At 37.5% G+C, this 27181-nt stretch overlaps 2 protein-coding genes across 2 annotated transcripts in view; one reads left to right on the top strand and one right to left on the bottom strand.

Annotated features, from left to right (window-relative positions):
* Nucleotides 1-4111: 4111 nt before the first annotated feature.
* On the top strand, nucleotides 4112-19704 carry LOC107657255 (serine/threonine-protein phosphatase 2A 65 kDa regulatory subunit A beta isoform-like). The gene is made up of 15 exons (XM_016445283.1): nucleotides 4112-4250; nucleotides 4879-4969; nucleotides 5670-5770; nucleotides 5899-6131; nucleotides 6213-6360; nucleotides 7221-7376; nucleotides 7467-7581; nucleotides 7678-7748; nucleotides 10565-10699; nucleotides 12448-12621; nucleotides 13101-13161; nucleotides 17949-18103; nucleotides 18235-18377; nucleotides 18466-18557; nucleotides 18660-19704. The coding sequence occupies exons 1-15, from the start codon at nucleotides 4173-4175 to the stop codon at nucleotides 18674-18676; spliced, it is 1770 nt and encodes a 589-aa protein (XP_016300769.1). The 5' UTR covers nucleotides 4112-4172; the 3' UTR covers nucleotides 18677-19704.
* Nucleotides 19705-26429: 6725 nt separating this feature from the next.
* LOC107657230 (serine/threonine-protein kinase SIK2-like) overlaps nucleotides 26430-27181 on the bottom strand; it is a 36641-nt gene continuing 35889 nt past the window's right edge. The window contains exon 14 of the mRNA XM_016445255.1: nucleotides 26430-26453. Coding sequence (XP_016300741.1) covers nucleotides 26430-26453 — 24 coding nt within the window. The remainder of the gene's footprint in view (nucleotides 26454-27181) is intronic.

Genomic DNA, 27181 nt, shown 5'->3' with positions numbered 1-27181 from the left:
AATTGTTCTGTGGCAGCAGCTGCTCTGTTTCAGGTCTCTCCTCACATCTTCTCCCAGTTCACGTCAAACAAACAGAGCGATGCACTTTTATAAGCTTTGCAAATAGGAGGGGGAGGTTGGATGTGCATCATCTGACGGATGATTGAAAAGTACTAAAGTGCTCTGCTCTGGAAGGCTCTGCAATGTGTTATTAGCATTTCAGTGTGGAGAAGTGCATGAATATGGTGTTGTTGTTGATCTTAAATTCATTTTAACAAGTAGCAACTAGTTGTTGCCTACTTGAATATGGTTGTCTTTGTGTGAACTATTGTGTCTAATGCTCATCTTTTGTGAAAAGTTGTTTCATAAAAGAAAAATCATTTGTGATGTTAAGTTGAAAAATGTTTGCCCAATGGTTAGCTGAATGTTAGTGGAACATCCTTCCTGTTTATGTATAAAAAAGTAAAAAAAAAAAAAGAGCCTCAAATGCTCTAAGAACCAAAAAATAAACATTCACAGAATGTTGTGGTGACCAAAAATGGTACATGGGCTTAAATTAATGTGGAACTGCATGATGATTTCATAAAAAACAGACCATATCAAACATGTTTCTTAAGTGCTGTTGAGAGACCAGATATGGATTTAGTTTTAAAGGCAAAATTGATTTGCTAAATAATATTTGTTGATCTTAAATTCATATCGGTATGTTGCAACTAGATTGACTATAGCAACTATTTGAACATGGTTATTTTTGCGTAAAAGCAATCAACTATTGTTCTGTAAAACAAAAAATGTTTTTGTAAAATTGCAAAATGGTTACAGAATGTTAGTTGAATGTTCTTTATTTCAGTAAAAAAAAACCTTCCTAGCTAACCAATATATATATATAATAACCTCAAAACATTCTGAGAACCAAAACTAATGTCCCCAGAACATTCTTGTAACCAGAAATTGTAAAGTGGGCTAGATTTACTGTAAAAACTGTGTCATTTAAAAGTAACAGTCCATTTCATGTACATTGCATCTGAATGTCAGGATTTGGTCTCCAATGAAGAAGTGTTAACAGCAAAGGTTATTCAGAATAAGGACAGTAATTAAATAGTTTCTGGGTGTTTTCCACTATAATAACTCCAAGTGACAATGTACCAATAAAGGTTTCATTCAGTTCAAAAACTGACCATATTATGATAAGTCAAGCAACCCTTTACCTACGTCTGTTCTCCTTTTCCTGTGACCCTGAGCCACCATTTTTCCTTTGCGTTGTTTTTCCTCACCGTGCCTACTTGCTTATTAGGGCGCTAGCTATTTTTGAAAAATGACTCACCAACATTATGCTCATTGTATGCAGACAATGTACAATACTCATCTATAATATTGACCCTGACAGCTGTGTGCTGTTTGAATGGAGATCACCAGCACCGTTCAGTCTAAATTGTAACCTGTCACCAGCCCACATTTTCAGGCATGAGTCATTCACAATAAGTTGGTGGTCTGTGGTCTAGAAGTCAAGTGAACAGTGATGTCTGTGGTTGAGGTGTGAGGCTAAATGCATTTACACTGGATGAACATTCATCCAATTAACTGCTGACATCATATCCACCAGGATAGGTTCATCTGTTTGCAGTTAATGTGTTTATGTCAGTTTGGCAAATGTACTGTGATTTTAACAATCGTATGTTTTTTAATTTCCAAGGTCATCAGTATATATGTAGTAATTGTACATACACTAAATGAAATCTTAGCTGTGAAAATTGAACTGTAAAATTGCAGAAAACTGCGTGTCAGGATTCTCCCATGTATATTTTGAGCAATACATCAGGAAACAAGAAAGCACAAGGGGATTAATTCAAAGAACAAATGTTCTTTTCCAGGTAATGACTGTACTTATAAAGCAACAGTTCAAGCACAACATCTAATCAGACATGATGAAGTAATTTATGCAATTTATGAGTATCCAAGACACTGGTGTATCCTCATATACCCAGAGTAAAGTAAAAATGGAAATATAACACATTGTCTTGTAGGTGTAAATGTAACATCCGTAACAATTTATTGCATAATACAGCGCCTCTGCTAAAATTCACATGGCCCAGGACAATTTTTTGCACTCTTAAAGGAATAGTACACCCAAAAATGAAAATTTTACTTAAAATTGACTCACCCCCATAGGCCATCCAAGATGTAGATGAGTTTGTTTCTTCATTGGAACAGATTTGGAGAAATTTAGCATTACATCACTTGCTCACCAATGGATCCTCTGCAGTGAATGGGTGCCGTCAGAATGAGAGTCCAAACAGCTTATAAAAACATCACATTAAAATGTTTTAACTTCAAACTGTTCTTTCCGGCTACAATGCTAGTCCTCTATCATTATTGCTGTCTCCAGTGAAAAAGTCATCTAGTCTGAATCAGGAGAGAAATATGCACAGATCAACCACAAGTGAAAACAGTCCAAAACTGTTCTAAACAAAAATGTTATTATGGACATCTTAACGATTGACTTATTTATTACAAATACTTGTGGATTATTGTGTTTCTATCAGTGTGTTTATAAACTCTCATTCTGACGGCACCCATTTACTCCAGAGGATCCATTGGCGAGTAAGTGATGTAATGCTACATTTCTCCAAATATGTTCCGATGAAACAACTTCATTTAATTTTCAGCAAAATTGCATTTTTGGGTGAACTATTCCTTTAATTTAACTGACATGTCCAAGATGTTTGAGGCAAAATGTGAAATTTTTAGGCTAAATATTTTCTGAACAGATTTGCAAAAACCAAGCGTCACAATTACCCCTGCACTCCTGTAGCATAAAGTATTACGGTTTTCCCATACGTGAACCAGACACTGTCACTATGCACAAGTATGCATGCACTTTAGGATCATATTTATCCTTGAAATTAGGGTGTAGGGGGTGCAAGCTGAATCTTTTCCTTCCCAGTGGTTTCTAAAAGTGTGGTGCACATGAAAGAGCTTAGCTTGATGTTATATAAACAACAAGGGCCAAGGGTGGTCTGAGCACAGTCTGGTGGTCTGAGGTGGTCTGGAGGGGCCTGGACCTTTGAGGAGAGAGTACAGGAATCATATTCTAACATTAATAAGCTCAGGGTGGAAAATATGAGGGAGGCATCTGAGGAGAGAGTATACAGGCGATCTGGAGCAGGGCTGGATGAGAGAGAGCCTGATGTGAGGGAGGAATGCTTGACGTCATTCGGAGAGGCCTCCAGCTACTTGATTATTAACAGCTGACAGCCATCCTCTGCATGCTTTTTAGGGTCATATACCGAACTAAACAGAATGTGGATATTTCATATTATTTCTGTTTTGATATCACTGGAATGAACAGAAATAATAAAACTGTCAAAATAAAGAATTCCAGATTTTATTTTTATATAAATAAATAAATCTTAATATGTCTGTGTTTTCAAAAATAATAATACAGAAGTACTGAACAGTATACAACTAGACCTTTCAATCAGTAGCTTAAGAACTTTTAAAGGACGGTTCACACAAAATGAAAATTCTGTCATCATTTACTCACCATCATTTCATTCCAAACCTCGTCTTTATTTTCTTTCCTCTGTTCGGCACCAACATTTTTAGTGGTCGCTTGAATGAATGGGAACTGGAACCGGAGTGTTCAAACCTCAAAAGTATGCAAAAGCACAATAAAAGTATTCTAACAAATACTACAATATGACTCATGCGCTACATTCCAAGTGTTCTGAATCTTTCCCGCAAGTAAGCTGTTCATTTTCATTCCTGAATTTCATGAATTTCAAAGCTGCTGTGTATTTGCTATCCCGTTTATGACTAACTAACTTACAACTACCACATGAATTTGAGTTTATGTGCCTCAATCGAACGTTGTAGTCACTGATACGTTATTTAATGACATATCTATAATGTTTTCTATTATAGATCAGTGGTTGTAGTCCATAATATTTTGTTAGCAACTCACGTTTTTAAAGTACACACTGATTGCAAAATGTACGTTTGAGGTATGCTATTTTTATTTTTGCTCTATTTAATTTTTAAATAAATGTATTTACATGCATTTTATTTGCACATGTGGTTATGATTTGTAACTGGACTTTAAATTTGTCGGGTGTTTTCCCATCAGCCCGCGCGTCGAGCGGAAATCGAGCGGCACAACACAACGCCTCTGCAGTGGATCATCCAGGTCTAAAATGGCAGGAGCAGAGGGAGACGATTCGCTTTATCCCATCGCGGTTTTAATCGATGAATTGAGGAATGAAGATGTTCAGGTAGACTTTAACCTAAGAGAATCCGAGTTTGATTCATATGTAATGTTATATGAATGAATAGCACCTTCCATCACTCCCCGCTAACTTTGGTTTGTTGCAAGCGATTCATTTACAAGAGAAATAGCTTTTTCTTCTCCTTAGTTTGTTTCCTCAATATTCTCTCTTGTAGTTGTTTCCAGAAAATGATCAACGTGCATTAAGTTTTTTTTTTTTTTTTAGATGTCTATTTGAGCTATAAAATAAAGCTTGTATATAGAAGTTGGATCCGGACATAATAAGCGTGAAATTGACCGGCTGATTCTCAATATTTTTCTTGGGGTATTAAAAACGTCTACACTAGGATGCCAGTCATTTGGTCATGATCCAGGTCAGTGGATCTCGATCCTAGTCCCACAGACCCCCGGCACTGCACATTTTGATGTCTTCTTTAGCTGACACACCCAGGTCAGGTTTCGAAGCCTCTACTAATGATGTGTGTTAAGTTAAGGAGAGGTACTTAACTGTCCTCCAGTACCATGGATGAGAGCCACTGACCTGGATTTTTATGCATAAATCAATGAAACGTAACAGTAAATGTAAGGCGTCTTTTTTTATGTGACTATTAATGTAATTCTGTGCACATCCTCAGTTGCGGCTTAACAGTATTAAGAAGTTGTCCACTATTGCTCTTGCACTGGAAGTGGAAAGAACACGGACTGAACTACTGCCCTTCCTTACTGGTAAGAAATCCCACCATCTGTATTTCTGAAATAAATGAACTTTTAAATGGATCCTAGCTTTTGTTTGTTAGTCATGGCTCATCAACATGTTATTTTTTGTGCTAGTTGGACAAGTAGTTCAGTTATTTACCTGGCCTGGTAAATAATTTTCATTTTATAATATTAAAACATTTATTTAGTGCCATTTTTTGTATTATAGAAAATATATTTATATTTAATGTATTGTTTTTTCTATGTAATATTAAGTATTACAGCAAATTTGTTGGGATTTTAATTTGCTATAATGAAACTGATTATTGAAAAAGAAAAAAAATGTAGGGTAGGACTTGGTTCAATTCACTGATTGTTGATTGTATTGAGGCATATGTGAATGCAAGCTTGCAATTGATTGTAAGATCTAGACGGGGTTTAAGTGGACAAAATGATTGGAGACGTCCTGCATATGTCACCAGAGTCTGTCGTTTCATCAGAAGATCAAGACACTTTAATTAATTTACAAGGGATGCATACATCATTCGCTATAAAAGATCAATAACATGCATTTGGAAAACAGATGGGGTGAATTTTCATTTAATGCAGCTGTAATGCATACACACATTAAGCCCTGCGAATCATACTGAGTTTTCTTTTGGTTCAAATGCAATCCTTATGTATATTAATTAGGTTTTATGTTAGCTAACTGACATCCCTTCATCTGCAGACACCATATATGATGAGGATGAAGTTCTTCTCGCCTTGGCTGAGCAGCTCGGGAGCTTCACTGTACTGGTTGGAGGCCCAGAGTTTGTGCACTGTCTCTTGGTAAGTCATTAAAGGCGAGGAATTTGGTTATTTAATTAAAAATGATCAGATCAGATATTAACCAAGGGTTTTCTGAAGTTGAGACCCCTCTCTATGTGTTTTCATCTTGCACTGCGTTTTCTCCTGAGCCTCCCCTGGAGAGTTTGGCCACAGTGGAGGAAACGGTTGTGCGGGACAAGGCCGTGGAGTCTCTGCGAAAGATCTCTCAGGAACATTCCCCAGTAGACCTAGAGGTGCATTTTGTACCACTTGTGAAGCGTTTGGCCAGCGGGGACTGGTTCACCTCCCGAACGTCTGCATGCGGGCTGTTCAGCGTCTGCTACCCACATGTGTCCAGTACTGTTAAAGCGGAAATCCGTCAGTAAGTAATGACGCACACTTTTGAAAGCACCTTGATCACTGCGGTCATGTTCAGTATTTAATGTTATGGTTGTCTTCACAGGCACTTCCGCACACTTTGCTCGGACGACACTCCCATGGTGCGTCGAGCTGCCTCGTCTAAGCTTGGCGAGTTTGCGAAGGTTCTGGAGCTGGACTATGTTAAGAGTGACATCATTCCTCTCTTTACAGCACTAGCATCTGATGAGCAGGTACACTGGTACACATTTGCATATAGAAAGACTGTTTGTGGGGGCTAGTTGATCAGTGACATGAAGCTTGGTTTGTTTGTTTTTCTTTTTGCCTGGGTTTTCAGAAGAGAAGGTTCCGTGTGGTTTTCCATCAAAATAAAAGCTCTATGGTTTAACCTTTAAAAGCAAAGAAGAAAACAACCATAAATATTAGTATTGTAGTTTTAATAATAATAATAATAATTTATTATTAGTTATTATTATTATTATTACTATTATATAAATTAATATTAAATACTCATTATTATTATTATTATTATTATTATGATATTGTGATATTTCTTTATTGATTACATTTTTTTTTTACTCTAATAAAAAATAGTCAGTGAAACTGACATGGCAATACATTTAAATTCAACAACAACAAACATACCTTCATTAAATAATAAGTATTATTAATAAATACAAATATTATTAGTAATAATGACTGCTATTAGATTTTGCCCCAATTTGTTTATGAAATCACGCACGAACAGTTTCATGGCTGGTAAAAAATATTTATGGCTGGTGAATTGTCTGAAGTCACCAGCCATTGGCAGGTCTGACAAGAGTTTTTTAAAGAATTGATATTTCATGATCTTTGTACTTGAAAAATGTAAAATAATGATATTAAAGATTAAGAAATGTATTAAAAAAAAAGATGCAAGATTTTTTTTCCTTGACGTTTACACTACATGTTTTAGAGTCATTAAATCTGAGCTTTTCTTGAAAATTGTATGCATGTTTTTTGAATCCAACATGAATATAAAAATGACATTTCTAAGAACTTGTTATTAAGATTTTTATTTGTCATTGATCCAGACATTTACTTTTCTCTGCAGGACTCTGTGCGTCTCTTGGCGGTAGAATCTGGTGTCAGCATTGCTACTCTGCTGCCACAGGAAGACTTGGAGGATCTGGTCATGCCCACTTTACGCCAGGCCGCCGAGGATAAGTCCTGGAGGGTGCGCTACATGGTGGCAGACAAATTCTCAGAAGTGGGTACTTATGAAACGCATATTTGGCTGTTATCCACGTAGCCTCTGAGACTCTGAAAGAACTCTGGTTGTTTTTCTGTTTGTGTAAAGTTGCAAAAAGCAGTTGGCCCAGAGATCACCAAGAACGATCTGGTCCCGGCGTTCCAGAACTTGTTGAAAGACTGCGAGGCAGAGGTCCGAACTGCTGCTGCCAACAAGGTGAAAGGTGAGGTGTCCCACTGCCAGCTTCCCAAAGTCTGATGTCTGTATGAAAACAGCCACACAACAACACCCTTATCCCATGGCCTGTTTATCTCTGCAGTATTCTGTGAAAGTTTGCCTGAAGACAGCAGGGAGACCATCATCATGACTCATATTCTGCCATGCGTCAAGGTACACATTTTAATCTCACCCACTTGTTTATGAAATTGTGTGTGGCTGAACAGTTATGCCGCACGGTGCCAGCCAAGTTCTCAGGAGGGGGTACTTAGAAAACTCGAGTTTGTTTTTTGATAATATGATATCATATCTGGGAAGGTATCCAGGTTGTCTCTGCAAGAGTTCTTGCAGTAGGTCTGGTTGTTTTTCTGTTATTTTGGGGGTGTTTACATTTTCGACATAAACAAGTGGTAGCTTTATGACATAATCATTGTTTCATACACATGCAGTAATCTAGCTCATACATTAAACATGCATAAATATATGCAGACTGAGGTTTACGCCCTGTCTGTACAGATTATCAGAGTTTACTCATATTTAGGACATCATCAGCAGGTGAGAGCGGCTTGTTGTTGAACTGTCCGTCTTTTCTGAGGTGATGGGCAGCAGGGGTCACTGTTGTTTTCTGTTACACCCGTAAGTGATCCCATGTCAGCTGTCTGTCTGTAGGTTTACTGTAGCATCAGCCTAGGAATAGACTTCTATTATTTTTATTTCCTGATGTATGGCTGTGACTGACTGAATCATAGTGCTAGAGGAAGTGAAATGGCATTTTATATTAATGGAGTTTAGTTTTACCGTATATAGCCTTAGCTTGCCATCATATTAACCATGGGAAGTCTAAAATACATGTATTACTAAAAATATTTTACTACTAAATAGAGCTTGTAAGAAAGGCCGTATGGGAATGCAAATGAATCTAAGAAATGTGAAATTTTGTTTTTTGTTTTCTTTAAACAAATTTGCTTAATCTCTTTCAGCTGATTAAAATGAAACGCAACATTTTTTAACCTTTTAAAATTGTTTGTAATCGTGAATTGGTTTCAAAAATATTCACCATCATATATGAATTAAGTAGTTTCCCAGAAGTTCTCATTAGGCATTTTTGTGTGCCATTAGTAGTTAAATACATTTTGATGATATACTGCTGTAAGAAATTTAAAAAAAATGTGACACTTAAAATGTTTATTAGTCACAAAAATAAAAAGGTTCCCATATTAGTTTAAGATTTCACTGTAGTAACTATGGTGATTTAGTTGATTGCTGTGGTATGTTTTATAAGGCTGTAGTTCAAGTGATTTGAGAATGAAATCAGTCGGTTCAAAAGAATGACTCACCTGCGATACCTACTTACCATATGGTGTAATATAACGTTTGGTCTTTAACTTTCTATTTATAGTCATTGTCTTATGGAAATGGCATTTAAGACTAGAGGACGGTTCGGGACAAGCCTCTCTTTTACTGATATAGACTACAAAGAACAGTGGAGCCCTTCGGTGTGCCTGTTTGAGCTTCACAAGGCGTTCTTTGCTCATGAGTGGCCTGAGAGTCTCATGACTTGATGTTTGATATCTGTTAATAAGCTTATGTAAGCGGATCATTCCTCACAGATACAAACAGCTTTCTGCTTACTTTGTCAGCAGATGTGATCGGCAATTAGCCTATACATACAAGCTGTTCACTGAAACATCAGATCAAAGATAACGCAGGATTTCAGACCCTCCGCAGCATTTTACAGCAATAAATGTCCAGGTGTTCAGGCTCAAATGGATCTCGCCTTCCTCGCTGTGATGCTGCCTTTCTTCAAAGACCCCAGTAATGGGGGTGAGAACTATTCAGACACTTAATGAAATGGTTTAGGGAGTCACGATCTGATTTCAAAACAATTCTAGATGCATTTTAGTTTTTTCAGTAATAGTGTAGGTGAGCTGTTAGAGTGGCTTGTTGCTGTATTGTTTATAAAGTAGACAGAATTACTTATTTACTACATATATACAGTCAAACCAAAATTTATTCAGACACCTTCAACATTTCACACATTATCACAGTTTATTCGCTATAGTTTAGAAAATGGTAATAAAATATGACAAAACTCAAGAGTTAAACTGTGTCAGAATAAATTCATCTTGATAATGTCAGATAACACTTTAGCAAAACATGGTCAGGTCAAAGTGTCTGAATAATTTTTGGTCCCAAATTTTTATCAATTTTACTGGTAGTCCACTGTATGAAGAATTTTTGGGTATAATATGTCACAGTTTACTTTATTTTGCTATCCTCACTTACATAAATAAACTATAGTGTCCTGCACCCACTAGTAAAAAAATATAAAAAAATTATATCTGGTGTCTGAATAATTTTTGGCTTGACTATATATATATATCCGTAATGATGGTAGTAATAATTATTATTATCTATGGTAAGTAAAAATTATCTAATTAATATAATGAAGATGATGATGATAATAATAATTGTTATATAATAATAATATATAATAATAATAATTGTAAATATTATCTTGTCATTGTTGCTATTAATAGTAAAATGAGCAATAGTAAAATAAATACCTTGTTTCTGATAATAATAATAACAACAACAACAACAATAATAATAATAATTATTATTATTAAAACAATGAATAGTTGTTAATTATAGTACTAACAAGAAATGTTGTTGCTGTTAATAATAATATTTGATGGATGTTGTTAGTAATAATAATAAATTGTTAATAATGATAATACTGACAATACATATTGTCCTGTTACTGTTGTTTTTGTTGCTGCTATGAATAACAATGAAGAATAATAATAGTAACAACTACTGTAACAGTAAGCTTTTATTTATACAGTGTATATTTTTTATGTTGTTGTTGTAGTATATTAATTTATTTTTCTCCTCTGTCCTACAATCACCTTGTCTCTGATTACAGCTACTTGTAGAAGAATAGCTTGATTTCAAAGGCCTCAAGCCTCCTTGTCTTCCCTTAACAGGAGCTGGTGTCTGACACAAACCAGCATGTAAAGTCTGCCCTGGCTTCTGTCATCATGGGTCTGTCTACCATCTTGGGCAAGGACAACACCGTAGAACATCTGCTGCCTCTTTTCCTGGTCCAACTGAAGGACGAGGTAACCCACCTGTAGCTCGGCTCAGTCTCTCACCTGATCTGTCTGTCTCTCTTTCTCTTGTGGTCAAAGATCCTTCTGATTGTACTAGAGCAGAGACACAGCTGCTCATTTTCCAGGTCTGATAGGTCACCTTGTGTTGGGCTTAAGGGCTGTTTGCTAAATTATCCTTGATTGAAGTCCTTGGTTGATGTTCCTTTGATTGGGCTCCTGTCCATGACTACTCTGTGAGACGTATTAGCTTTTAGATTGTAGTAATAAACTCTTAGACTGTTTTTAAATGAAGTTGAACTTTGGCCTCAGTTTTCAGCAAGACCATGCCAAAACCGAAGTCCATCCAAACTCTTTCCTCCAGTGTTTGTGTTCCCTTCTGTTTTATTGGACTCCTCTCAATTGTCAAACACAAGATCAGAAAATGTTAAGAGCTTGATTCTGTGAATTCTGTCCTGGAGTGTATTTCCATTGGCTGCTTATCCGTCCTGCTCTGTTTGACTAACAAACTTTGTTGTTTGGACTTTAGTCAGTCATCACCAAAGTGCACTTGCTCAAGCAAGTCATCAAATATTTGGCAGCATGTATGCGTGCACTGTAACAATATCACATGAGTGTGGCGTCCTTCTGGAGCCATTTAAGGGAAATATAAAGATGGAGACCTTTTGCTTTCAGTAAAGTTCATTCTTAGAAGAAGTTATAGGGACTTTAAAAGTATAAAAACAATGACCATGTTTACTATTTCTTTAATACACATTTAATATGCTGGCCATTTTCTGCAAGTTTCATCAGTGTTGAAACTTCTTAATGTTATTCCTTATGTTAATATAGTGTTTGTGTGTATGTCTATATACTAATACATAATGTAGTGTATATATCATTTTAAAGGTGACATATCATGAAAATCTGACTTACACCCACGGCGCCGTTGTTGTGTTTTTCGCAAGCGACAACGGTGTACTAGTTCTAATACCATGGCGAAAGTTTCAGCAGAACATGCTAACTGTTCTGTCTTTGGCTGCATAGACGAGCACAGAACAATGTTTAGAGTCCCAGCCTCAGAGGAGACAAGAGAGCCGTGGATTTACTGATTTATTTACTGTATATACGCTGCTGCCACACAGATCAAAAATAAACATGCGATTCATTTCGCAGCTGTTTACCTTCACAGACATAACCGACTGTTTTTTGTAACTCGTGTGTTTTTAACATAAACTTGTGTGTGAATGAGAACTTAGTTTAGTACTCACATGCTGTGACAGCCGCTTTCTGTACGTGTGCTTCGGATGTGTGCACTCAGAAAACTGTATATCAGAAGTTTAAACTCATATGGTTTAAAACGCATGATTTTAGCGATAATCACGATAATCATGATAATCAGAACCAAAACATGTTTTTTAGCAGGTCCGAGCTGTAATGGCGCATGCGGCTCTATTCTGGAAAAGGGGGGCGGGGAGCAACAGCTCATTTGCATTTAAAGACACAGGCCCGAAAAACAGTGTTTTTCTGCTTCCATTCAAAAAAGGCATTTTCAAAATTATATAATAAATGATCTGTGGAGTATTTTGAGCTGAAACTTCACAGACATTCTGGGGACACCAGAGACTTGCAGTATATTACATATTGTAAAAAGGGGCACAATATGTCTCCTTTAAATCAAAATGTTTTATTTTCCTTTAGTGTCCTGGTCTGCATCTGATCAAAAAAAAAAAAGAATATAAAATATTTTTTTAATATAATTTTTCCGTATTTTCCTGTAGTATCCCGAAGTGCGTCTGAACATCATCTCTAATCTGGACTGCGTGAATGAGGTGATCGGGATTCGGCAGCTCTCTCAGTCTTTGCTGCCAGCTATAGTAGAGCTGGCTGAGGATGCCAAGTGGAGGGTTCGACTGGCCATCATTGAGTACATGCCTTTGCTGGCTGGCCAACTGGTGAGTCTGTGCTCCAGTCAAGATCGAATAGTTGTATCTGGATGGGAAAGGATAGTTCACCCAAAAATTGTCATCATTTTCTTACCCTCATGTTGTTCCAATCCAAACCCGTATTAATTTCTTTCTTCTGTTGAACACAAAAGATACTTTGGAAGAATGTTGGTAACTGAGCAGTTGACGGTAGCCATTGACTACATTTCATAGTATTTTTTCCATACTTTGAAAGTCAATAGTTGCTGTCAGCTGATTACCAACATTCTTCCAATATCTTCTTTGTGATCAGCATAAAAAAAAGAAACTCATACAGGTTTAGAATAACTTAAGGGTGAGTAAATGTTGATAGAATTTTCATTTTTAGGTGAACTGTCATGTTAAGCTCGAAAAAGGACAGACTGATTTGGAAATGCATGAGAATGATAAATGGGTGAATAATTCCTTTAAACTCTATGGGTTGTAACTATATTCAACTTTGTTTCTAGGGAGTGGAGTTCTTCGATGAGAAGTTGAATTCCCTGTGCATGGCATGGCTCATTGATCACGGTAGGTTTTCTGAGTCCGATGACTCTCGTTTTCTGAGTCCGATGACTCTCGTGAGCGCCATAAGAAAAAAAAGATGTATTGAGTTATTGACAATAATGAACCAGAACCTTTAAACTATAAGTTCAAGCAGATGCATTTGCTTACATCTGAAGATAGCATAGCCATGTAGCAGTTGCCGCAGCCTCTCTCCTGTCCTACTCCTTCCCCAAAAGGAGAACGAGAAACACGCATTCATCTCTAGAAGTTTCTGCTATCGGCCAGTTACAAGAGTCTGATAAGATTCTAGCACTCTCTCCCTCTCTACATCTCTATAGACCAATTTAGAGTAGACGTCACAGTTACGTCACTTGCAGCTGCGCGCACATAGTGGTTGCAGAAAAACACTGGGAACAAGTGGAGGTAAATGGGTAAAATCCATGGAATAAAAGAAAAAAATATTTTTGTGACTTTTGATGTCAAGATCGGAATGCAAATAATTTTTATAGAATACTGTCATCAAAGACGCCATTTGAAGCTAAACGCAGACGTTTAAATGGACATACTATGGATGAAAACTGTTATGATTACTCTACTTTTAAAGCATAAATTCGATTTAAACAATAGGTCTACATAATATTCACATATGCTGTTCATAGGGGACGTATTGTATTAGCCCTACAGTTATAGCATGAAATATGATTTAAACCTTACTATTAGAAATATTATTTAAACCTTACTATTAACATTTTTACATAACATTTATTTACTTTATCTCACAATTCTGACTTTTTTTTCTCGCAAATGCAAGTTTATATCTCCTAAATCGGACTTTATAACTCGACTTAACTCAAAAATAGTGAGTTTGTCAAATCTGAGGGAAAAAAGCCAGGACAGCCGAGGGGAAAAGAGAGAATGACGAGTTGTTTTTCCTTATTAGAATTGTGAGATATAATCTCGGAATTGCGAGAATAAAGTCATAATTTTGAAATATAAAATCAAATTTACCTTTTTTTTATTCTTTTATTCCATGGCTCCATAGACTGCCGCTTGAAAACATTCATCATTTTCTGCCTCCAGATAGGCTCCGCCTACAAAAAACATCATCCCTGTTTCGGATCTGTAAGACTATCCCATTCTCTAACGTCAATTTCGTTGAATAACAGTGCTTATCGCTGGGTGACAAGCTCTTGTAATATGCGTAGAACATTTTGAAAATGACATTTAATCAATATAATTTATAATCTTTTTAAACCTAACTATTTTGTACCGTATCCGTGAAATTCTCTAGCTGTAAAGGCTATCTCTCCCGGGTTTTCTGCAACCATGATGCGCGCGCATCCTGAATGTTTACAAACCGATAATTGGTCTATTGCTTTCTTCCCTCTGCTGTTCTTTTGAACTTTCTATCCATCAAAGAATCCTGAAGAATAGCACCAAGTCAGTATATTTGAATGATTTCTTCAGGATCACTAAAGACTGGAGTAATGGCTGCTGAAAGGTCAGTTTTTGCCATCACAATATCTAATATCCAGCTTCGTACAGGCACCACTTTTGTAGAATAGATAAGACTTTTTCAGATTGATGAGCCTCTTAGTAAATCTTCAATTTAACGGTTGTCACTTGTCAGAATGGTTATGATCTCACTTTGAACCGTGCGCTGAGTGGATCCAGCTGTTGAGGTGTTTTGCACAGTGATTTTCAGCACACACAGACGCACAATTACACTCTGACACAGTTGTAGACAAAGGGCCAGATGGGTTACATCACTGGAATGTTCTTGTATATCCTGTGCTGCTGGGCCAGTGCTGTCCTCTTACATAAGAGCTCAGAGCCGGAGTGGCGCTGTGCTCGGCTGTCTGTCATGTGTAAATGTGAACTCATCTTTCTGACAAATACACACAGGCACATCTGCAAGAGGTACACGCTCTCAAATGGATTGTCTCATTTTATGTGGGTTTTATAATCCCCATATAAAGCTTGACCTACTTCATGAAACTGCTCATCACTTTATGGCTGATGTGCAGCATTTTATTTTTTTCGTAAGCTCTACGAAATAGTCGTGAGGACTATGGGTAGGGTTTTGTCTTGAATTTTAAACTCTAACTAGGATTGTCTCAGGCAAATTCCCAGCCTTTTGATAAAGGGGGTTATGTCATCGTCAGACTGATTTGAAAAGAGCCGCCTGTCTGATGTTTAGCAGATTTGTGATGCACAATTTCACAGGATGTTTGTAGATATTTACTCTTCCCAGATGGAAAGTTAAATGGCATGATTGTAAACTCTATTCGAGTTATTGTGAAGTCAGGTGGACTGTAATCTGTGGAGGTAATGCTGAGCACAAAAACAATGTTGACTAACCCAGCTTGGGTCCACCTCTCATGCCAGAAATCTGATCAAACAAACCGAAAGCTGAAACTAGCTAAGTAAATATTACAAAAGAAGTGTATAATTCACACGAAAGGATTAGTTCACTTCCAGAATAAAAGTTTCCTGATAATTTTCTCACCCCCATGTCATCCAAGATGTTCATGTCTTTCTGTCTTCAGTCACAAAGGAATTAAGGTTTTTGAGGAAAACATTCCAGGATTTTGAAAACATACCAGGAAGTCATTCAAAGCATTCTACACGTCCTACTAATTTTTGACAGCTGTAACCCTCCAAATTTAGTTTTAATCTTATTTTGTGCTACAGTGGTTACTGCTCTCTAATTTTGATCACTGTGTTTTCCACAAAATAAATGTTTTTGTTGAGATGCCTTGGATATTTTGTCAAACATGTTAGTAGAACAGTGGTATGTATACATATATCTAATATTCCTTCAAATTTTGAGTGATGAAGATTAACAATATTTAAAAGAAATCAAGTAATTATAGATTGCTCTCTAAATTTGATCACCGATATATATATATATATATATATATACAGTTTCTTCACACAGGGCCATGTAGTTTTGGATTTTGTTTTCCCTTAATAATAAAAACCTTCATTTAAAAACTGCATGTTGTGTTTACTTGTGTTATCTTTGGCTAATATTTAAATTTGTTTGATGATCTGAAACATTAAAGTGTGACAAACATGCAAAAAAAATAAGAAATCAGGAAGGGGGCCAACACTTTTTCACACCACTGTATATATATATATATATACACACACACACACACACACACACACATATATATGTCTGTGTGTGTGTGTGTATTTCTTTTAATGTTGAAGTCTTTCTAATTTATTTTTATTTTAATGTAGATTTTTCTGACAAAATACACACAATCATTCTTTCTGTACTTTTCTCTAAGTGACAACTTGTTTGTGATATGGAAGAATGTACAGTTGTGCACGTAAGTTTACATACCCCTTGCAGAATATGCAAAGTGTTCATAATTTTAACAAAATAAGAGGGATCATGAAAATTGCATGTTATTTTTTATTTAGTACTGTCTTGAATAAGCTATTTCACATAACGGATGTATATATATACTATATATATAAGACAAAATAACTGAATTTGTAAAAATGACCCTGTTCAAAAGTTTACCTACCCTTAAATCTTAATACTGTGTGTCATTTCCTGGATGAGCCACGTTTTGTGATAGTTGTTCATGAGTCCCTTTTTTGTCCTGAACAGTTCAACAGCCCGTTGTTCTTCTGAAAAATCCTCCAGCTCCTGCACATTCTTTGGTTTTCCAGCATCTTCTGCATATCTGAACCCTTTCCAGCAGTGACTGTATGATTTTGAGATCCATCTTTTCACTCTGAGGACAATTGAGGGACTTATTTGTAATAACAATTACAAAAGGAGAAAACATTTACTGATGCTCAAGAAGGCAACAAGATGCATTAAGAGCCGGGGGGTGTAAACTTGTTGAATTCCATGATAAGGGTAAATTGCCCTTATTTTGTATTTTGGGTAACATGTATGTATTTATGTAGCTTCTGAAGTGCAGTACTAAATGAAATGCAATTTTCATGATCCCTCTTATTTTGTGAAAATTATTAACATTTTGCATATTCTTCAAGGGGTATGTAAACTTATGAGCACAACTGTATGTCTCCAGGTTGTATGGCAGTGGGCTGTAAATCTGGTGGTGTGGTGGTGTGGTAAATCTGGTGGTGTGCCACAGCCATATCACCCTGCAGCCCAAGACTGGTTGCCCACTGAAGCTAAGCAGGGCTGAGCCTGGTCAGTACCTGGATGGGAGACCTCTTGGGAAAACTAGGTTGCTGCTGGAAGAGGTGTTAGTGAGGCCAGCAGGGGGTGCTCACCCTGTGGTCTGTGTGGGTCCTAACGCCCCAGTGTAGTGACGGGTACACTATACTGTCAAAAAGCACCGTCTTTCGGATGAGACGTTAAACCGAGGTCCTGACTCTCTGTGGTCATTAAAAATCCCATGGCACTTCTTGTAAAAGAGTAGGGGTGTAACCCCGGTGTCCTGGCCAAATTGCCCCCCTGGCCCTTGTCAATCATGGCCTCCTAATAATCCCCATCCACTTGATTGGCTCTATGACTTTCTCTCCTCTCCACCTGTAGCTGGTGTGTGGTGAGCGCACTGGCGCTGCTGTCCTGTGGCTGCCGTCGCATCATCCAAGTGGATGCTGCACACTGGTGGTGGTTGAGCAAGAGACCCCCCCACATGATTGTAAAGCGCTTTGGGTGTACAACCATACACAGTAAAGCGCTATATAAATGCATCATTCATTCATTCATTCTGAAAAATTACATGCATCTAAATCTGTTTTCATCTTCATCTCAATCTCGATCTTCATGTTAGCATATGAGTTAACATTAGTATCTTTGCCTTGTTCTACAGTATATGCCATCCGAGAGGCTGCCACCTGCAACCTCATGAAGCTGGTGGAGAAGTTTGGAGCAGAATGGGCCCAGAACACCATTGTGCCCAAAGTCCTTGGCATGGCCAATGATTCCAACTACCTGCACAGGATGACCACTCTCTTCTGCATCAATGTAAGTCTGGATACCCTGACTGGTGAAAACAAAAAAAAAACTAAATGTTCTTTCAGTTGGAAGTCATTACATCAGTATCTGGTGTTGCAAAATGGGATTAACTGAAAGCCTGTTTTGGGTGGGTGGGTCAGGCTCTGTCTGAAGTATGTGGACAGGAAATCACCACCAAGCACATGTTGCCTGTAGTTCTCAAGATGTCCACTGATCAGGTGGCCAATGTGCGCTTCAATGTGGCTAGGTGCTTACAGAAGATCGGACCAGTTTTGGACAGCAGGTATTTTTAAATAATAGCTGCCCTACACCCTATTGTTCTTGATGGTATAAGCAAACAAACCAGCAATACTAACTGATATATTCAACAGTGCTTTGCAGGCCGAGGTTAAACCAGTCCTGGAGAAACTAGCTACAGACCAAGATATGGATGTGAAGTACTTTGCTCTAGATGCTATTAGTGGTATGTATCCCTTTATCTCTTTAACCTTCCAACATATATCTTCTCAGAAACATTTTCATTCTCCTCTATACTGTTTTTTTTTTTTTTTCGCTCTCTCCATAGTTCTTGCCTTGGCTTGACTGACCTCCTCACCACATCCAGTGAAAAACTGACAACACAAGACCTGTTGCATTCTATTTATTGTTCCTTTTGAATGATTAGGTATCGTCATTGTGTTCTTGTTTACTCTAAAATATATTGAATGATCAAAGGATGAACTTTCTATCAAGTTTTACCTCAAACACTGTCAGTGCAGCTAAGCTCTGCATGCTTGTACAACTTACGCATAGCTCTTTGCAAACATCACGCCATGAGCCATTCCAGTGTGATCGTATCGTAATCGGTACATGCCTGCTTCACCGTGCCATTTGCATTTCCAAGACTGGAGCTCATCCTGCCAGTAGCAGATGGTGCGAAATGCCTGTTTATTTGCTTTAGTAGATTTGCTAGCGCACAGCACATTGTTTACATGTGCTCCCTCTGTAGAGGGAATAAAAATCTCATGTGCTCACATGGTTTAACCGCAGAGTCCTCCGTGTTCACAGGGCAGATAGTGTTCTGAGCGCATGATTAGATTGCGGTCTCTCTAGAAATTTGCTTTACGCAATGAAGTCACACCTTTATCATGAGCTTTTTCATCTAGGGACCATATAATTTTATCAGTTGTGCTGTAACACGGGATACACACAGCATCAATGCATGCAGTTTTACCTGCATTTTTGCGTTCCTGGTGGTCTTGAATAGCCCCCTTTATAAACTTGTAGATTTTAACTTTTGTGCCAATGAAATGTCTAGTTATAATACAGTTTATTATTTTGTAAGTTTTTCAATATACATTTTTTTTCTCTTTAAGTGGAGGGCATGTTAAGTGTTCATAAGTGGTCATGTCATGAAATCATTGGGCTGGTATGGAGGAATGGTGTCTTCTGTCTTGTGTGGGACTTAAATCAGCAATATTCATTGTTACAAACAACTTGCACCTACTGCATTCTGAGGAAACCCTTTGTTTATGGTCAATATCATGAGAACTTGTAGTTTTGTTTTTGTTTTTTAACTCATTTGGGAAATTGGTGTACTTTTGGGAGCAAATAAAGTCATTTGAACTATGTATCTTGCAGTTGTTTTTTGACGTACTTTCACAGACTAATCATTGCATAATTCTAATTGGAACAGGGTGTGCGTCACACCTGTTAGATATCGTCTCTAAGAGTTTGTCATCCTATATGAATTTTAAAGATTAATGTGGAATCAGGTTTTTGGTCTCCTGATGAACCGTTTTCTACAGTTACCTGGCTAGTGATCTTATCGACAGTGTTGGATTGCATGTTTTCGTCACCGAATTTGGCAGGAATTGGTGGTACTGCGCTCTGGCACTTCTACTGAGTATCAGATGTCTTATTTAAGCAGAATTATTTCTAATTATTTCTGTAAAAACTCTTAGAATGGATTTATGACTAGACTTATTTGGAACAAATTTGAACAGCTCACATACAGTGGGTACGGAAAGTATTCAGACCCCCTTCAATTTTTCTTTTTTAATAAATCTGCAAAAATGTCAACAATTCTGTGTTTTTCTGTCAATATGGGGTGCTGTGTGTACATTAATGAGGAAAAAAAATTAACTTAAATGATTTTAGCAAATGGCTGCAATATAACAAAGAGTGAAAAATTGAAGGGGGTCTGAATACTTTCCGTACCCACTGTAGTTAAGTTATTAGCGAGGGTAGCAAACTCTCCTGTATCATTTGAATTTGGACCCTTATAGTTCGGAGGCATTTAGTCATAGATCAGGCTGACTTTAGATCAATGGTTTGCATGGGTATTTAATACCGTCTCATTACCTGAACCTAAATGTGGAGACAATGGACCATTAGTGAGCTGTCTAAACCTCAAATTAATATCTTTAGTAATTACTCTTATAAATGGCCACGCAGTATATGATAGCATGTAGAGTACTAGAGAACAAAATGTGATGTGGACCTGTCTTGAAGGAAGTGGATATGTTCAAGTCAACTTTTTAAGCTGTGCTCTCATCAGTGTTAAGTCTGTGTACTTCCTGTGTAGCTGAGATGGGTCATTGTGGCCAATTGTTTTCAGATGTTCCTGCTTGTTTAAGCAGGATTATGCAACGGCAGCTGTGCTGAAGATGGCTAATAATTACTTTAAACATTATGCTGAAATTCAAAGACTAATGGCACTGAGATGTGGTCATCTACTCCCAAAATGTAACTTCTTGTGTGTTTAGTTTCTAATGTTATTACATCATTCAAATGGTTATTTAATGGAAACACAAATCTACTATTTCTTCACTCTTACACAAGGTGTTCCCCAAGGTTAAGTACTTGGCACATTTTTCTTTTCTTCACTTTCGTTTCTCTGAGCTGATATCATCAATCAACTTTCACTACCAAGCTGATGACATTCAGATTTCAGCACCGGCTCTGAAACACCACTTCTCTCAGTTTCCTTGCTGCATCTCTCTGTGGCATCAATTACTGGATGAGCTGTAACTTCCTGAAACTCGACTCAAAATCTTGTGATGTTAATTAGACAAAAACAAAGCTTGATTTGTGAGTCAACATTAAAGCTCTGTACAAACTGTAATCTAGGTGTCATTTGACTCATCCCTCTTTTTAATATGGCACTTGTTTTTAAGAATTTGTTATTTTAATATACATACAATTGTCCCAAACTTACCATGACAGAGGCCGGATTGAACATGCCTAAACAAGCTAATCAAGGCCTTCAAGATTACTAGAACATTACAGGCATCCTGCATCAATAATGCATTATTAGTCTTTTAACACATTGCTTGTTTAGGGTAAATAAACAATATACAAAGTGTATCTCTGTTTGGAGTTTTGACGGACGATGGATTAAATTATATTCAATTATATTAAATGTTAAATTTGACTTCAATCAGAAGACAGCAAACATTGCATCCAACTCACAAAGGCCAACATTCATTGTCATGGGGACAACTAACATTAGTTGCCCTGAGTTGAGATTGAAAGCTACAACAAGTTTAAGGTTTTCTCTTACACCTATTGTTAATCTGACTTGACAAGTGCAGCTGTCTCTCTGGGAGACCTTCTATTTTGTTCCCCTGGCTCGGACCATACCTCCACCATTGTTAATTCTAATACTATATATTTAATGATATCTGAATATTTTGAGAATATTCAAAGATTCTAATTGTTGCATACTATAGCGCTATAGCAATTCCATTTCTTTAGATTGCACCCTTGATATTTCATGCTTGTCATATGATGTGATTGTCTTTAATGAGGCTAATCAACAGCACTGAAGAATTCCAGTCCAGTCCTTTGTGATGTTGTGTCTCTTATGGATGAAATTGAATTGTATAAACTGTTTATAGACTAAGGAAAATTCTTCTCTTATTCATTCTTCCTTATTAACTTTAATATTTTGTTAAAAAGGCAAATGATTGTGGAGTGGCCATGCCTTCTGAATTCATAGTGTTGTAACATACATACATGGTGTCAATATTTTAACAAGTGTTAAACAATTAACTGAGACAGATATTAGTTATTACTAAATGATCTATCATATTTGTCCAAATGTGAGGAAAAACGGCTGTAGGCTGATACCAAATTCAAAATTCCAGCCGAATGAGAGACGCACCAGTTGGAAACCTTGATTCCAAGAAAATGAGGATTTGTTATCACTGATGGTGTGAATGGATTACAAAAAATATATGTAACATGGTTACTGTCAGAAACTATTCTTACTCAATAAGGGCAGGTTGTTTTTATGTTACATCATTCATTGCAATGTAATCATGGGGGGTATATAGTATTATATATATAGAGAGAGAGAGAGAGGGAGAGTTTTAAAATCCCATTATTAATCCCATTCAAATGAACGTGTCCACATTAGCACACTACACTGTGTGCCTGAGGCTTATATAGAGGTCAGCCATCACTGACTTCATTGAATCAGTTGTTTCTGTCTAGTTTAGCAGGCCAAAATAATCTGCCAATCATGATGCTCCTCTGAGGATAATATGTCTGATAACCACCTAATTATGCTGTAATAATAGGATTCTGCAGTAATGGGAATATTATTGCATTAACCACATTTGTCTCAGGTGTATCTCCTCAACATTTTTCAAGAGTAACACCATTCCACTGTCAACATGGCTGCCATTGACTTGTGCTTATGCTTTAAGCAAGTAGAGCAGGAACCAAAAATAGATTTTGTACCGTAGTTTTACACTTTCTTTTGTTCCAGGTAATAATTAAATGAAACAAATTAAATTCAACAGAACTGCACTGAGCAGACAGTATGTGTGAAATGGACATTTTTCAAACTGTTGGAAAAGCCTTTTACCCACAATACGATCGGATTTGACTTGGGTAAGAGGAATATTTAGTGGTGGTTGATTTCGAGAACAGTGGAAAAAACAACAGTTTCTCCGCTTGTGTAATTTGTGAGCATTCTTGTGTGGTGAGCTGTCTGGAAATCGGGCTCTTGCCTCATATGTGATCAGAATGAGAGTGAGAAAGAGGGCGAGAACGTACATGGATGTGTGAATGAGAACAAGTGAGCTCAGGGTCATGTGAAAATCACAGCAGAAGAGGAAGCTTCCTTTGAGAGTGAACTCTAAATGCACTGCTGAACAAATTAATTGAAACGTTCTAATAGGGAATCATTAGTTTGTTAAGCTGAAATGCACATAATTAAACCCACAAACCCCCTTACACACCAAAACTATTGTTTAATTGACTGATGTAGCGGGAAATACTTTCTATGATTTCTATGAGGGTTTGTAAGGGGCTTTTTTTTGTGCATTACACTGCTTTTCAATTGTTTTTCTATCTAAACATGCTGGACGGTTAGTGTGCGCACATAATGCAAGTGTACAGGACCGCTTCAGAAACCACACAAAGTGAACATGACGGTAAAGTTTAAAATATTAGTATTTGTATGTTTTCTTACGTCTATCATTTAACTCAAGAAGACATTGATTCATCAATAGGTGTTGTTTGGGTTACCGTCGTCTTCACCGTGTAATTGTGTAGTTTTTCAAGCATTATCTTTGGATGTCCTGTATTTATTTTATTTATTCATGTATTTATTTATTTGGAGTACTTGTACTTTTTTAAAGGGGTCATAGGATGGCCATTTTCCACTAGTTGATATGATTCTTTAGGGTCTTAATGAAAATTCTGTAACAGTTAAAATTTCTCAATGGTAGTATAAAACAGCACCGTTTTTACCCTGTCAAAAACAGCTCTTTTCAGAGCAAGCTGTTTTCTTGCATGCTGCTTTAAATGCAAATGAGCTCTGCTCGCCCCGCCCCTCTCTTCCAAGCCGCTCTCTGCATTCATCGTGAAACTTGCTAACTAGCAGGTTATTAGGAAAGGCGATTTGTAAAGATTCATTAAAAAACCGTACACTCACTTCTTCTGGACGTGAAGCTGGATCACGAATGATTCGCGCAAAGATAGATGCATTTAGGTAGATCGGGGGGTGCATTCCCTTCAAAAACAAATGTAATCCACTGCGTCTTCAGCGGCTTAGATGTCGGGAGTAAATGACGACTGCTGTGTTCATTATTACATCCAACAACAGAACACCTCAATCACTTAGGAGTCATTCTAGTCTACATTTGCTCCAGCGGTGAAACAATGGCGGACTGATGACAGCTCACTCAGGGCGGGTCTAAGGTAAGACGCCAGTCCAGTCTGTGCTGAAATGCTACTGTCAATCAAACTATCGTGGGAGGGGCCTGTTTTTGTGACGTCACACAGACAGGCATCTGAGAGCGGCTCGATTTGAGAAAGGTGAAATGATTTAACCAGAAGATAAAAATAAAAAAAACACTGGGCGGATTATACCTATAATTTATCATTATAGGGTGGTTGTGTACACACACTGCCAACACACATTTCAGTTCAAACAGCTTGTAAAAGTGCATGTGGCATCCGATGACCCCTTTAATACTCAAGTACAATTTAAAATTGTACTTTTTTACTTTTACTCAATTATGCTTTTGGCCAGATACTTGTACTTTTAACTGAGTAAAATTTTCACTGAGTATCTGTACTTTCACTTGAGTATAATTTTTGAATACTTTTTACACCCCTGCCCAAAGTCAAGCAAAATTGATGGGAGGAGATCCGGTGGAAGACAATGACTGGATCTAAAACCTTCAGATAACAGACAGCAAATATCTGCAACTTTGTAAGTTACCGAATACACACATAAAAAACAGAAACACTAGACGTTTGTGTAGCACAAAGCGACCCTCTCGCACTGTACAAGAAGTGACAAGACAACTAGTCTACCAATCCGGTTAGGATCACACTGCAGGACTTTGATGAAAATGTGGTTGCGAGTTTTAAAAATGTTGTGGTTGTCACTCCGGTAAATAACCAAAGTCTTTGTGAACTTAACAGTGTTCTACTGCTGTGTAAGTGACCATAGAAAACAATGGAAAAGCAGTGCAGTTAAGTGAATTTGAGTTATGTTGAAAATCCCACCAGAGAAAATAAACACACAAAACGTTTTGTTCAATAAATCTTTTTGTAAATCTTAACAGCACATTAGCTTATGTGTGGTCAACAACCATGAAGGTAAATGCAGAATTGTAGGATGTCTAAGGAATGGTGTTCACCAGCAGGTGTGATTATGATATGGCAACACATTCACTAATCTGTTCATTCTGAACTATTCATAAGAAATATTGCTATTAATACTTTTCACCGGCATATACTGATTGACAACAAAACAAAACAAAACAGCACTGTTACGACGCTGACCAAGAAGCTCCAAACTCCACACGGTGGGGTTATACAGGAACACTTCTGAGGGGACTTTGGTTTTGTACCTTTGTAAAACCTGGGTCTACATATGTCCTGTAACAAATACCAACAGAATCAAACTGAAAAACAAGGTTATTAAAGAACTATTCACCCAAAAATAAAATTCTGACATCATTTACTCACTCTCATGTCATTCTTAACCCGTCTGGGCCATTTTCATGATACTCTCATAGTTCTTTTGCATTCTTTTTGATGCTTGAATGTGTTTCACAGACGAAAGTCAGCCATACAAGTTTGGCTCGACATGAGGGAGAGTAAATGAAGACCGAATGTTAGGTGAACTATCCTTTTAAGATCTTAACTTAAAAGAAAGAAGAAAAAGGCACACAGAACACTATCACATTAAATACAAAATTTGTTGCATTTTGAAAGCACTTTCAAAGTTTCTAACCTCTACGTTACATAAAACAATCGGCCAGTCGCGCTCTCTCTGCATCCTTCTTTGAGAGAGCGCTGGCTCGCGGGGAGTACGTTATTGGAAAGAGATGAATTTGATGTCTCTTGTTTGACGAAACTAGCAGAGCAGGTTCACCTCACCCATCTGCCGTCTCGGCTACATTTCCTTTAGCTTCCTTGACAAAGTGCTCCAGTATATTATCTGCCTTAATACGTGTTCTGTTACAAAGCCCTGAACCTTGCGATCAGTTTGCGTGATGATCGTTCTCTGTAGAGTATCTGATATCTGGGTTTAGTCACAGACTTGTCATTTCAAGTAGAACAGATTTACTAAGTGCTGCTAACAAAAACTATTTCCGTTTTGTCTGTCGTAAATGCAATGAATTGGCCAAACTATCCAGTGTCTTGTGACTTGACTTGAATGCTGATGTATTCTTTAGTGTAAATATCAGCAATATAATAATAACTGAATTCTCTAAATCATTTAAACGCATACCAACATCGCCCATGGAGGTGATGATGTCACCTGACTTATAAACCGCTCCTTATTAATCATCACCATGTAAATAGAGTCATGACTCATCTTTCATGGTGTGCCAATTTTGAGGAACTGCGATATTAGCAGACAAAATAACACTGTTGAGGTTCAAGGAGAACAGATTGTTATTTTTAGGGCCTTTAGGATGAGTGTGAGGAGGGAATCCAGTGAAAAAAAGATCAAAAATCACAGCTTTGTCCACAGATATCGGTGGTTTTGGCCGTTTAAAAGTTGAGAAACATCTGTTGATAGCAGTTTTGGGTGGTGCAGTTCTGACTTATGGCTTCATTTTTTTCAGTTCCAGATGAATCAGTATATTGCTTCAATATTGCCATGTGTTTTTAACTAACATTGCACTTACTGAGTGCTCATGACTAGTCTTCCATAATCAAAGTCAGACACTTTGAGTGATTTTGTTCAGTACAAAACGTGTCAATATTTAATTGTGCTGTCGAACAGGCTCCGTATTGCAGATCTAGGCTGTCTTTGTGCTACATACAGCGCGTAGCGAGCAGCTCCAATCCTGCGGTCGCTTTGGAGGCGAGAGGAGGTGAGCCCCCATTGCGGCTGGCCTGAACGCCACGCCATCCGGCACTCTATTGTGAGAGAGCAGCAGGTGGGACCACTGGAGAACGAGGAGGGAGGTAGGGAGGAGTTTCATGAAGTATAAAGATTACAGCTCACATTTGCCGCAACCTAAACGTCAAACGTACAAAACTCGATCCGTCCCTGTGACGTCATCTCATCCGTCAATTCATCCGTAGTGAGTCAGAAATCAAGGTAATACTGGTTATTCGAGT

The sequence above is a fragment of the Sinocyclocheilus anshuiensis genome, unplaced genomic scaffold (assembly GCF_001515605.1).
Source record: "Sinocyclocheilus anshuiensis isolate Anshui unplaced genomic scaffold, SAMN03320099.WGS_v1.1 scaffold139, whole genome shotgun sequence".
Lineage (NCBI taxonomy): Eukaryota > Metazoa > Chordata > Actinopteri > Cypriniformes > Cyprinidae > Sinocyclocheilus > Sinocyclocheilus anshuiensis.
The sequence above is the reverse complement of the archived record's forward strand: the minus strand, read 5'-3'. Positions and strand labels throughout refer to the sequence as shown.

Coding starts and splice junctions, on each gene's coding strand:
- LOC107657255 (XM_016445283.1), top strand. CDS start 4,173: ATGGCAGGAGCAGAGGGAGACGATTCGCTTTATCCCATCGCGGTTTTA. Junction 6,132..6,212: donor GTTAAAGCGGAAATCCGTCA/GTAAGTAATGAC, acceptor TTGTCTTCACAG/GCACTTCCGCACACTTTGCT. Junction 12,622..13,100: donor CTTTGCTGGCTGGCCAACTG/GTGAGTCTGTGC, acceptor CTTTGTTTCTAG/GGAGTGGAGTTCTTCGATGA.